Source organism: Leishmania donovani, chromosome 19 (genome assembly GCF_000227135.1).
Source record: "Leishmania donovani BPK282A1 complete genome, chromosome 19".
In the NCBI taxonomy this organism is placed as follows: Eukaryota; Euglenozoa; class Kinetoplastea; order Trypanosomatida; family Trypanosomatidae; genus Leishmania; species Leishmania donovani.
The window spans coordinates 460713-472506 of record NC_018246.1 but is presented as its reverse complement, the minus strand read 5'-3'; the positions used below and the strand labels follow the sequence as shown (position 1 = coordinate 472506).

Below are 11794 nucleotides of genomic sequence, written 5' to 3'. Positions count from 1 at the left end.
CTCAACCTATGCGTGCCATGAGTAAGAGGCGGAGAAGAGGATGCTATCTCATGAGCAGCTTGAAGAGAGAGGAGGCTGGTGAGGCTGAGGAGCTGAACTTCACCGCCCCTCCCTCCCCCTCCTCCTCCTCCTCTCCTTCACGTTTCTGGTTCGCTCCGTTCGCTTGCGTGCGATCCAACTACATACACAGGCAGGCGCACTGACAACAAACAGACGACACGAACATGGCACACACGCATGCGAAAAAATGAAGGGGGGGAATATGCAGTGCTTGGGAGGAGGAAGGTGGGGCTGCGGCGGCAGGGAGAGGCAACAAGGGTGGGCCTGCCTTGCGGATGTGAAGCAGGCGCGCATATATGTCCTGTCTGCGGCCTCCGTGGGCGTGGATTCGGTGCACTCGTCATCCATCGTTTCTCTCTCTCTTCCTTTCGCACGCGCGCGTCGCATCTTCTCGAAAAACGCACCCACCCACATACATTGCCCCGCATGCGCATCCGTTAATGCGCAACGCGCATACGAAGGCTCCACCGCCCTGCACGCACCGGAACGAGCGAATGGGGCGGCGGCGGCAGCGGCAGCGGCGGACAAGAGCGAATAAATCAACAACAACGCACACGTGCACGCACAGTGCCGCGAACAAGGGTGAGTCGGAGGCCGAGAGCGTCGAGCACATGGGACAGGAGGAGACGGCAACGACCTCCCCATCACAAGGACGACAACGAACGACATGACCAACTGCATCCTCTCGCACCGCTTACAACGGCAACAGTGCCGGGAGGAAGGGGGAAGGTGCGCCGCTGACGCCCCCTTCCTCCACCCCTCCTCTTTTTGTCGTTATCCTCGCAGATAGCGTCTGCATGGCCTCGTCTCGTGCTTCCTACTGCGGGATCTTCTTTGTCATCTCCTTCACCGAGTTCGTGAGCCCCACGACCTGCTCTCGCCACTGCGACACATGCTGCGCCAACGCCTTCACCTCCTCAAGGCTCAGCACACGCGACTCCACCCACGTAATGCGCACCTCCCTCCTCAAGCCGTCCATCCGGCCCTTGATAATGCCGTGAGCGAGCGCCTCGAGCAACAGCGGCTCCGCCCCGCTATCCGGGACACCGCACCGCTGCGCCACCGCGTGAAAGGCAAAGGTGCGCTCGCTCAAAGGGGTGTAGAAGATGAGATGCAGCAGCGCCATGAGCCGCACCTTTCGGTGCAGCGTCGCCGACGCGCTCACGAGCTGGGGCTCCTGTGAAATCTGCTGCTGGTGCTGCCGGAAAAAGGCCTCGAAGTTGGCCACGTCGCCTTCGTTGCACAGCCGCATCATCTCCAGCGCCCAGCGCTGCGGGCACGACTCCCGTTGCAGCCGGGACACAAATTGGTCGAAGTTGAGCAGCTTGCCGAAGTTGAAGATTTTGTCTGAGAGCAGGCCGGCGACCACGGTCTTGTACGCCAGCGCGGTGACGTCCTCGTCGCGCATGGGCAGGTCCGCCTTCTCCAAAAAGATAATGATGTCGAACGCGTTTTTGTAGTAACTCGTGTGCTGGCGCCGGATCTCGTAGTCACGACCGCGTGCCATGCCGTACAGCGCGACCAGCACCGGCTCCACCTCGTGCATCTTGAGGCCGTGCAGGTACATCTCGGTCTGCTCCAGTAACTTGCGTGCCGTGTGCGGCGGCGACCCAGGCACCGCCGCCAGCGCCGCGCTCTCCTCGGGGCTCGTGCTCTCGAGTAGCAGGAGGGCACGGATGCACAAGGCAGCGTAGTGCCCCTGCTCCGAGCTGCTATGGATGAGAGAGGCGCACGCGCCCTCGACAAGCTCCAGCGCCTTCTGCGTCGTGCTATGCGGAGCGAAGCAGACGGAGCGAACAATCATGACGTATGCGATAGGCGAGATGTCAGCCCGTACGGCCACAATAACGTCCGCGTACAGCTCGTACGCGTCCTCCAGCACCATCGGGTCACGGATCAGCTGCAGCAATTCACTTGACAGCTCATACCAGAAGCGTTGCTCAAAGTAGTCGAGCGCGCGCGACACCGTGGCAGCGGCGCTGGCATTGTTCTTCTCCTCCAGCCTGCTGCGGAGGTTGACCAGGTAGACCTGTGCGCGGGCCTCTGGAGTCGACATGATTTTCGCGTGTCTGCGGCTTGATGCGTATCGTGGCAGGAGAGACAACACGAAAAGGCCCAAAGGGTTATGTGGGAGAGGGAGTGCGTCTGCTCAAGCTCGAGGAGCCGTTGCTGAGGGGAGGGGGAGGAGCTTGTTTCTGCTGACGCGTCAGCGTGGGTGGAAAAGAGAAAGGGAAAGAGAGCTGTGTAGGCGACGCTTGGTGAGGCGAGGCAGGGGTGTGCGTGGGTGGTTGGGTGGTGATGGAGAGTTACGAGCGGAAGGAAGACGGCAAGGTGGACGCGCGACCGACGGCTGAGCTGTGTGGCGTCGACCTATCTTGCTCTGTATGTATTGCTTACACTTGTGTTGAGCGAGGTGCGGGCAGCGGAGGGAGAGCGGGCAGGACGGGCAGGCGAGGAGGATGGCGTGGGATAGAAGCAACGGAGCACACCCTAAATCGGAGCGAACGGGGAGAGCACCAGCGCCTTCCATGCCCCTCTCCCTTTATTGCAAGAGGCAGCTGCCTACGTATGCAGTCCCCGTCAGGCACATGCATGGACTCGTGCGCGCGGGTGTCACGCTGTGCCTTGTGCGCGTTCCTGCACAAGGAATTAGCCAGGCATGCCAAGACATGGTGACAGTCCTTACATGCGTGACAGGCGACCCGCCCACCCACCCTCCACGACAGAAAAGAAAGGAACGCGGAAGCGATTCGGTCCAGGTCGTGTTGCGGGAGGCACACATGCAGACGGACGCACCGGCACCGCTGGGCATCCCCCCTCCGTCTCGCACCGGTACTTCGCTTTCACAGACGCGTCGAGACGCATCAGCGCACCGATTCCATCCTTTTCAACAACAACAACGGGGACGCGAAGTATGCACGCGCACAGAGAGATCAACACGACCGCACCAACATCACAACATTCGAAAGACGCAACGGATGACACACGCACGCCCACCCACCCACCCACCCACCCACACACACAACACACAACACATGCGACATCCACAACAGTCTACGGCATCCGCTGAACACGCGAGGAGACAACACGCCTACTTACTTACGGACATGCGCCTATTCGATCCTCCAGCAAACACCTTGACGCGGGTGTGGCAGGCGTCGTGCGTTTGGTCCTCTCTCCCCCTTTTCCTCCATGCTGCACGTGAAAAGAGACCCCGAAAGGGCGTGGCGTAAAAGATGGAGAGAGGGATGCGAGGGTGGGGGGACGGGGGCGCAGAGCACTGCACGCATCAAGGACCCTTCTTCCGCTTCGCCATCTCGTCTTCGGCGGATGCCACTCTCGCGTAGGGTGACAACTTCTTTTGAATGACCTCGATGAACATCCACATGAGGATCACCTGCGGCACACACCGCACCGCCTCGACAAAGGCCCCAGCGTACCAGCCACGGACGCCCTCCTTGGCGTAGATCTGTCGCAGGCAGTCGCCGACACCGCGGTAAACTGTCTTGTCGGTGCCTTGGCCAGACATGCCGATGCGCCGCTTCGCTACGTCGAGTGGGAACGCTACGAGGATGGAGGCTATCGCCGCGGCGGAGCCACCGACCATCGTTGACAGCACGTTTCGCGCCGCGTCATTGTCCTTGAAGAGGAGCGGGTCGGGGCTGTCCAGCACGGCGTACTTGATCGTCTCGTACGTAGCGAAGCTGACTAGGATGTCTGGCACGCGCTGCATGAGCGACGCCCCGAGGCCGCGGTAGAAGTTGCGCAGCGAGCGCGTCTCCCGATAAACGAGCCCGCACGTATGAGCAATGCCGGTAAACTTTTTCTCGCCAGACATGAGGCGGAGGCGGACAACTTCGCCCGGGTAGACGGCAGCGCCGGCGATCGTGGCCGAGATGCCGCCGGCGCCGCACTTCATGACGAACTTCTCCATCCCCAGCCCGCGCGATGTCGCGGCGCTGGACGCGTTGTCGTTATCGCTACTACCGTCCGCCTGGTGGCCAGACAGCGCCGCGGCGGCATGACGACGATCCAGCCAATCTTGGAAGAAGAACTTGAGCTGGGTGTAGAGCAAAAACTGAATGCCGCTGTACGGCACTCGAATCACCATCGAGGTGAGGTTGCCGCGCCAGAAGCTTTTCAAGCCTTCCTGCGCATATATGTGACGCACCAGTTGGGCGATGCTGTAGCTCTTGTGCTGCCCGAGTTGCTGCAGTACGACGATGCGTTGAAAAGGACTGAGGAGAGACTTGGCGAGCGCCCCGCCAAAGCCGCCGGCGACTACATCCACCCACGCGGCATGCTTCTTCTCACTGCTGGACATCGACAGAGCTGTGCGATAACCAAGTGCGCGGTGGGGTGGAGGGGAGGCGGCGGCAGCGCTGAACAGCGCGATATACACATGTAAGTGTGCAATCAAAGAAGACAACAAGGCCCGTTAGCTGCAACACGAGCACCCAACGACGAAGACGAGAGGGGCTGAGAGGGGGGGGGGGTGGCGAGGGCAAGGACTACTCACGACAGACGACGCCACGGGCGATACGAGTTTAAAAGGTTTTAGGTGTGGAACGTTTTCAGGCCCGTCGGCACAGAGAGACACGAAGTGACAAGGCTGCTGTCGGTCCACCGCTCTCACTCTTTCCCTCCACAAATCGATCTATGCACTTTTATGTAGGATCATGAACTATGTCTAGTGCGCGTGTTTGCGGTTTGGTTGAGCGTGGCCGTGTGGGGAGGCCGAGGAGACGCTCTAGTGTGTGCGTATAAGTGTTTACGTCTGCGCGCGCCTTCGCGAGTGTTCAACTCGTTGCCGTGGCGCTGAGTGCGCTTGACGTGATGTTGACTGAAGGTGGGCGGAGCTTCGGGAGCGGAAGAGCTCAGGCCTTGATGGGCGCTGCGCTGGCTCTTTGCGTTGCTGGTGTGCGGGTATGTATGCGACAACGGCGACAGCAAGGTGCCGTCGGAGGAAGGGGGTGAGAGATGAGAAAATGTTTGGCGTCACGGAGAGCGACGGTTGGACGAGGAGTCGACAAGACATTGGGCACAGGTCAACGAATGGGCGACGGCGCGTGTGCGGCTTTGACACACACGTACACACACACACACACACGAGCATACACATCCGCAGAAAAAAAAACACACAATACTCCATGTAAAGTGCAACCTGACGGAGGCGTCATCGGATCTTGCATGTCTTAAATCGCTCGTGCATCTTTACATCCTTTCCGATCCACCACCGACGTTGTTGACCTTGAAGAGACGCCAGGGGTGTGGGTGGCGGTGGCGGTGGCGGTGATGGTGGCGAGAGAGGGAGAGCGAAGGCTTGGGCGGAGCACCGCGAGAAACTGATGAACAGAGAGTGGTGGCAGTGTATAGCAACAACAATAGAGGGGGCTTCTAGACCTTTGCCGGGAGGCGTGTAAACCGCGAGCGCACGTACAGATGCACACACGGCGCAGAGAAAGAGAAGGGCAGTCGAGCATCAGAGGCGTCATGGAGAAGAGGGCCGTAAACAGCCGCAGCGAGCGACAGAGAAAGAGGGCGACGACTAGAAGATACAGGTAGCGTACACGGCCAGAGACACAAATATGCACAAATGCATTCTATATTATATATATACACACATCCATACACGCACACACACACACACACGTATACGAGGGATAGGCTGTTACGCCATGCCCCCTTGCCCGCAAACATGTTCATATACATCTATATACACACATATACATATATACATGCATAGAGATGTGTGCGTGTGCATATTTCTGTACATGCACATATACGCAACACAAGGACAGACCATCCGAAGGAGAAGAGGCGGCGCTTTATCTACACACCGGCCATACATGCACCGAGCACACCCAAAAACGACGACTGGAAGAGAAGTGGAGCACACATACCCACATACAGAGACGCACTGCCCGTGCGTCTGTGTATGTGGGTGTGGACGACGGCTCAAGCGCTGGGAAAAACGGCAAGCAAGAGGATCAGAAAGAACAGAAGAACGAGGCCCCACCGGCGATACAGAAGCCGGTGCGCGCAGACGTATGCACATATGTGAGGAAAACAGGCGAAGACCGAGTGATGAGGTGAGGCTCCCACCTTGCCTGCTCGTCTTCCCCCCCCGTCTGCGGCTCTTGCCGTTCCGCCTCTCGCCTTCCCTCTCTCACATTTCGTTTCGTTGCATTCTGCTGTCTCTATATAGAGCATCTAATTATACAGGCACGCACCAGCACGGTGTGCGTGTCTCTCTCTCGCTCAGTAAGCTTGGACCACCGCCCGTCCGCACTTTACGCGTACGCGCACGCAGCGCGCCCCTACTGAAAATAAAAACAGCAACCAACAAATTATGCGCCGAAAGCGGTGCTCGCATCAGCCGCGACGGGCTGCAGGAGGCACACAAAGGCACCATGGGTGGGTGGGTGAGGGGGTGGGGAGCAGCTGGAGGCATTGATGGAGCGCGCTGGCTTGGAGGTGTCAGGATGGATGGCAGGATAGAGAGAGAAGTCGAGCGAGAGAGGGGACGCTGTGACGGCAGTGGGGAGGAAGTTAGGGATGGGGAGAACAATGCTGCGGTTCACCCGCTAGCCGTCCCGCAGCCACTCAGGCGTCGACCTCCCAGACTCGTCACTCTTGCCGGCACTGAGTTCCTCTTCTGCCTCCTCTTCCTCCATTGGTGGCTCGCCCTGCACTGCCCTGTCATAAACACCATGCCGGCGTTCCGCCGCGCTGGTGGCATGATCGTGGTGACCGGCTCCACCGGCGTAGCCACCGCTGTAACCTTCTTTGACTTTGTGAGGCACCGACTCCTCCTCAAATGTGCCACCATCACCGGGGGCGTTGCCCGCCGCTTTCACCGCGTCGGCGTCATGAAGATTCTGCAGGAACGCCGGCGGCGCGGCTCTCTCTCTGCCCTCCAACCCAAACACATCATAACCAAGTCGTTCGTTGTCCGCGTCGATCTTGCGCAGCACGGCCTCGATGCTGTCGCGGTCGTCAGCTTCCTCTTCGATGGCATCGCGTGGTGAGGTTGACATCTCGCCACCAGCTTCGATGCTGCTGCCCATCTGGGCCGCCGCCCCCTTTACTGGTGAGTCTAACACCGCTGTCAGGGCAGGCAAAGATGCCCGGTGCTCGGCGCGTGCGGCGCGCTTGCCCGTCTGCACCAGCGCTGGGAGAGCGTCGAAGCCAAGGCTCGAAAGTGCGGCGGGACCATTCGCAGTTTCCCGGGTTCTCTTGCGCGCCGTGCCGCCTCCGCCCTTCGCCTCTGCCGCCGCGGCCATTGCCTGAATGCGACGCTTCACGGGAGAGCGCAGTACATCTCGCAGCGACCCCTTGCGCGCCGCCACAGCACCGCTTCCCGCAGCCAGGACGCCGCCATCTCGCGCAGACACCGCTGACGTCGTCGCCGGCGTCGAGCGGGTTGGGCCACTGCCACCGACGGCGTACAGGGGCGCGCCAGCATTGGCAGCAGTGGCAGAATTGGCATCGAAGTAGCTGAGCCCTGCCTGCGCGTGATTCGCCTTGATCTGCTCGTTGTACTTCTCCACACGCTGCGACAGCGTGTTGATGCTTGCCTGCAGCTCCTGCTTGCGGTCCAGCAGTGTCCTCTTCTGTTGAAGCAGACGGTCAGCCTTGTTCGCCTCGTGCTCGGCAATTATTTGCTGCTGCTCTTTCACTATCGCCCCCGCCCGAGCTGGCGAGATGGCGGGCTTGAATGGCGACGTCGTGCAGGAGCTGCGACTTGACTGCGTAGCACAAACCCCAGCATCGCCACCACACGCGGCTTTCGAGCCGTTGCGCAGTTCATGCGCGAAGGCGATTGTGTAGACGGAGATGGCATTTTTGTGCTTCTCAATCGCTTTCGCATTGGCGTCACGAGTGGCGCAGAGTGCCTCGTACTCCTTCGGCGTGATGGACGACAGGTGCTTGCGCCGCACGTGCGCTTCGAGCTCAGCGCACATGGCCTTCATCATCTTGGTCGCCGCGCGTGTGCGTTCGAGGTTCTCCTTGAGCTCCTTCACCGTGCGCAGCAGACCCTTGCGTGAGTAAATACCCTCGTTGTGCTGCCGCTCCTCCAGCTCATCGGCCGTCGGCATGCGACGGTGCACCTCTTTGATGGTGTGCGCAGCACGCTTGTCGCGGTTTTCGAGAGCGCGGCGCACGGCCGTGACTTCCTTTAGCCGCAGCCGAACTTTTTGCAGCTGGATGTCTGCCCGCACCACGAGCGCCTGCACGTTCATCTCCGCCCCCCCGGCGCCTTGGCGCGCGTACTGGGCCTCGAGCTGCTCGTTTTCCTGCCTCAGCTTCGTGAGTCGTGCGTTGGCGGGACGACCGTCGCCCTTGGCGTCGGCCTGCGTGTGTAGCGCCTGCTCCACCGACTCAGAGCGCCGCTTGCCGCCGTTCGAGCCCCCGCGTCTTCGTGCCACGCCTGTACCGTCGGCGGAGCGACACTTTGGCGAGGAAGCCGCCGCACCGCCCGACCGCCCCGCCTCTGCTCTCATTAAGGCGCGCTGCCGTGCAATGCGACTGTCCCACGTGGCTATTTCCTCGCGGAGCTGCGCCACGCGCGCCAGCAGCGCCGCACGCTCGCCCGACTCAGGCGCGTCGCCGTCCTTGGCCGCCGTGGTCGACGCTTTCGTGTGCCCTTTGGTCTTTGCGGTGCCCACTTTAGAAAGGGAGGCATCTTCGGACGTCGTGGTCGAAAGCTGGGAGGTCCTCGACGGCGGGAGCGGCGGCGACAGCTGTTTCGACCTCGCATCTCTCTGCGGCTTTTTCTTCACATGACCCTCGTCGGTGCCGATGCCACTGCTGTCGTCATATGATCGCTGTGAGTCGCTGACACCATCCAAGAGCCGTGCATCCATCGCATCTTTGCAAACGGTGGCGACCTGACGCCGCTGAATGGCGCCGCGCAGTGCAGCACCGCTTGCCGCTCGCGTCTTTGGTGCGGCTTCGGGTAAAGCAGATCTAGGTGGGGAGGCGTTGCTGCTTGAGGTTTGCAGTGCCACAGCAGAGGCTGAGTTTTTTGGGCTGCTGCTGCTGTGAGCACTAAAGCTGTCAGGCCCGCTCTGCGGCGGCACACGATTCGATGAGGAGCGTGTCGTCGGTGCCATTGAGGATGATGGCGTTGCCGTAGTGGTGTGGAGGGAGGGGGTTTGGTGGCTCGTAAGCGACGAGCCCGCAGAGGTGGATGGGGTGAGGCTCGTGAAGAAGTCCGAGCGGGCACCCGACGGCGAGGAGGCCAAGCGTTGCCGCTGTGCTGCCACTGTCGCCACGAGTGACATGGTGTCGCTGGCGTTTGCGTCCTCGTGACCCTCCTCTCCCTCCTCTTCATCATCGACTGGGGCCGCTGCAGCGTCGATCTCGGCCGGGGTGCGGCGATGACCGCGGTCGTCGTCCTCTTCCAGCACACCCACCGAGGTGTAGTTCGACTGGTGTAGCAACTTTTTTCTACTATAGGTTGTGGTCGAGCCGCTTCTGGAGTGGCGACGCTCGGCGGAGACATTACGCGTGACCGGTGCCTCAATGCCAGGCTCCACCGCGGCCGCCGGGGGCGCTGCGGCGGAGGCGAAGGGGGGCGGAGAGGTGCCGTGACGCCGCCCACAGCCGCTACCGCCATCATCGTCGCTACTGCAGGATGAGTCCGACGAGCTTCGCGAGGCATGCCCCGCGAACTTGACGCGTTGGAGGTGTTTTGCGCCCGTTTCCGAGACGCTGCCGCTCCCGGCACTCGGCATACCGTGGCGCGAGGATTCAGCGCGGCCCGGCGACAAGGAAGCGTGTGACGTTGAGTGAAAGGAGGTGCAAGAGGACGCCGCGGTTTCGGTCGCTGACGCCTCGGAAGGAGACGTCGGTAGCAGCTGCTTCCCACCCATGCTGGCGACCACCTGCGCCCCGTCATCACTGTCGAGCTTGGCGTACGCCTTCGGGGCGCCACTAGAGGCGATTTCGCGCTGCCCAGGCATTTGTGCAACGGAGGGGCGCGCAGAGGCGCGGGTGACAGCGCTGAGGTTGCTTGGCGACGTGGGTGTGCGAACAAAACCAGACGCGACCACTACAGCGTTGGCGCCATCGGTGCCCGGCGAGCCTCGATGGCCTTTGACGGATTCTGCAGCAGATGGAGTGCTGCCGCTGTCCTTGGTAGGGTGCTTAGGGTTCGTGTGATGTCGGGACGACGACGTGGACGAGGAGTGCGACGAGGAGGAGCAGAGCTCGTGTGCTGACCGCAGCAGCGGGTCAGCCGAAGATGATTGGTAGCTGGAGAAGCTGGAGCCCAAGGAACACATGGGCCGTCGTGGAGCACTCTCCATCCCAGGCTTAGCTGCGGCACCGCTATGGCCCGCGGCTGTGGAGTTTACCACTCCGCCCTTTGAGGCCGTTCCGTGGGTGGCAGGAACAGAGTGATGCGGCGTTGACATGGACGCAGCGCGGCACGAGGCCGACTTGGCGGCGACAGAGCCAAGCTCGTCATCCTCGAAGTCGTCTTCGTAGAGTTCATCGTAGTCGTTCATCTTGACCCGTGATGCGGAATTTCCAAGAAAGTGTGATGAGCGGTGTGTGCGTGGGTACACGGTTTGCAAGTAGCCGCTTTCGCAAAGAGCTGAGGGAGGAAAAAGTAGAAACGAGGCGAGAGAGACGAAGAGGCGTGCGCAAACATCAGCGTCGCGCACAGGAGTGGCGCGTGCCTATCCGTCAACGAGTGGGTAGATGCTGGAGTGCGGGTGTCGTTAAGGTGATGAGGGCACGGGCAGGCGGGCAGACACAAGAGGGAGGGAGGGAGGGAGGAGGGGCCTAGGAGAGCGAAAGACACCGCCGCGCCAAATGGAGGAGAGAACAAGGATGATGGAAGCGAGAAGAGCCGCTCCGGACGCACTCCTCCACAGTTGGTTTTGCTCCCTTTTTTTTTTTGCGTGCCCGGAAAGTCCACCACAGCCAGGTCCACGAGTACACTCGCACACACAAACACAACCACACACAACCATAGCTCACCCGCCTTCGCAGGGATACGGCTGTATCGTCGTCGTCTGGGTCATGCCGTCCTGCCGTCGCATCGGGGCCGTGCGACCAAACGGCTCTTCTTGTCCTTTCCTCGCACCTCCTCTCGGATGCGTGCTGCGCGATCGGCGCCAGACAGGCGACTCGGATGGACAGCACGCCTCGATGCAAAGCATGCCGCGTCCAAGGTCCTGCCCTCGAGGGTGACGGCGGTGGCGTGCGTCTGTGGCGGCAGGGGCACTCCACCCTCTCCTGAACCCGCGCGTAAGCGTGTGTCTGCGCACAGCGAGCTCACGGCTTGCCGTTGTGAAGGGGCACACAGGGGGGAGGAGGGGGGGCAGCCATAGACACGCGACAGGGGAAGCGCATGCAGCGCGAGGCAGATGTGCGCGTAGCCGCATCACTGCGCGCAAGACCACAGCGCGAAGCGCGCTGCGCTTCGGGCTTCGAGCAACCCGCGAATCTCGCGTAGCATACCGGGCACAGCGCCTGGTATGCCGCCCTCACAGCGAACACAGGCAGGGGAGGGGTGGCGGTGCCGCCTGCTGCACCGCCTGCCTGCGCTTCGGTGCGGGACAGACGCCGGCAAGGAGCGCGTGTCGCATCGTGTAGTGCCGTAGCGGGGGCTGTCGGCCTGGCGTGTGAGACCGGTGGCCGGGTCCGCAATCCATGCAGTCGGCGTCGGCGCCCCTGGCATGGCTGGCTTTGCAAGCGTGCCCGCCACGTCGTTGTG

General features: G+C 61.4%; 3 protein-coding genes across 3 annotated transcripts; all 3 read right to left on the bottom strand.

Annotated features, from left to right (window-relative positions):
• Positions 1-877: 877 nt before the first annotated feature.
• LDBPK_191100 (proteasome regulatory non-ATP-ase subunit, putative) lies at positions 878-2116 on the bottom strand (the record flags this gene model as incomplete). The annotated part of the gene is made up of 1 exon (XM_003860237.1): positions 878-2116. One exon carries the CDS (start codon positions 2114-2116, stop codon positions 878-880), a length of 1239 nt encoding a protein of 412 aa, XP_003860285.1.
• Positions 2117-3349: 1233 nt separating this feature from the next.
• On the bottom strand, positions 3350-4384 carry LDBPK_191090 (mitochondrial carrier protein, putative; the record flags this gene model as incomplete). Its single annotated transcript, XM_003860236.1, has 1 exon — positions 3350-4384. One exon carries the CDS (start codon positions 4382-4384, stop codon positions 3350-3352), a length of 1035 nt encoding a protein of 344 aa, XP_003860284.1.
• Positions 4385-6647: 2263 nt separating this feature from the next.
• Positions 6648-10577, bottom strand: LDBPK_191080 (hypothetical protein, conserved; the record flags this gene model as incomplete). Its single annotated transcript, XM_003860235.1, has 1 exon — positions 6648-10577. One exon carries the CDS (start codon positions 10575-10577, stop codon positions 6648-6650), a length of 3930 nt encoding a protein of 1309 aa, XP_003860283.1.
• Positions 10578-11794: the final 1217 nt, after the last annotated feature.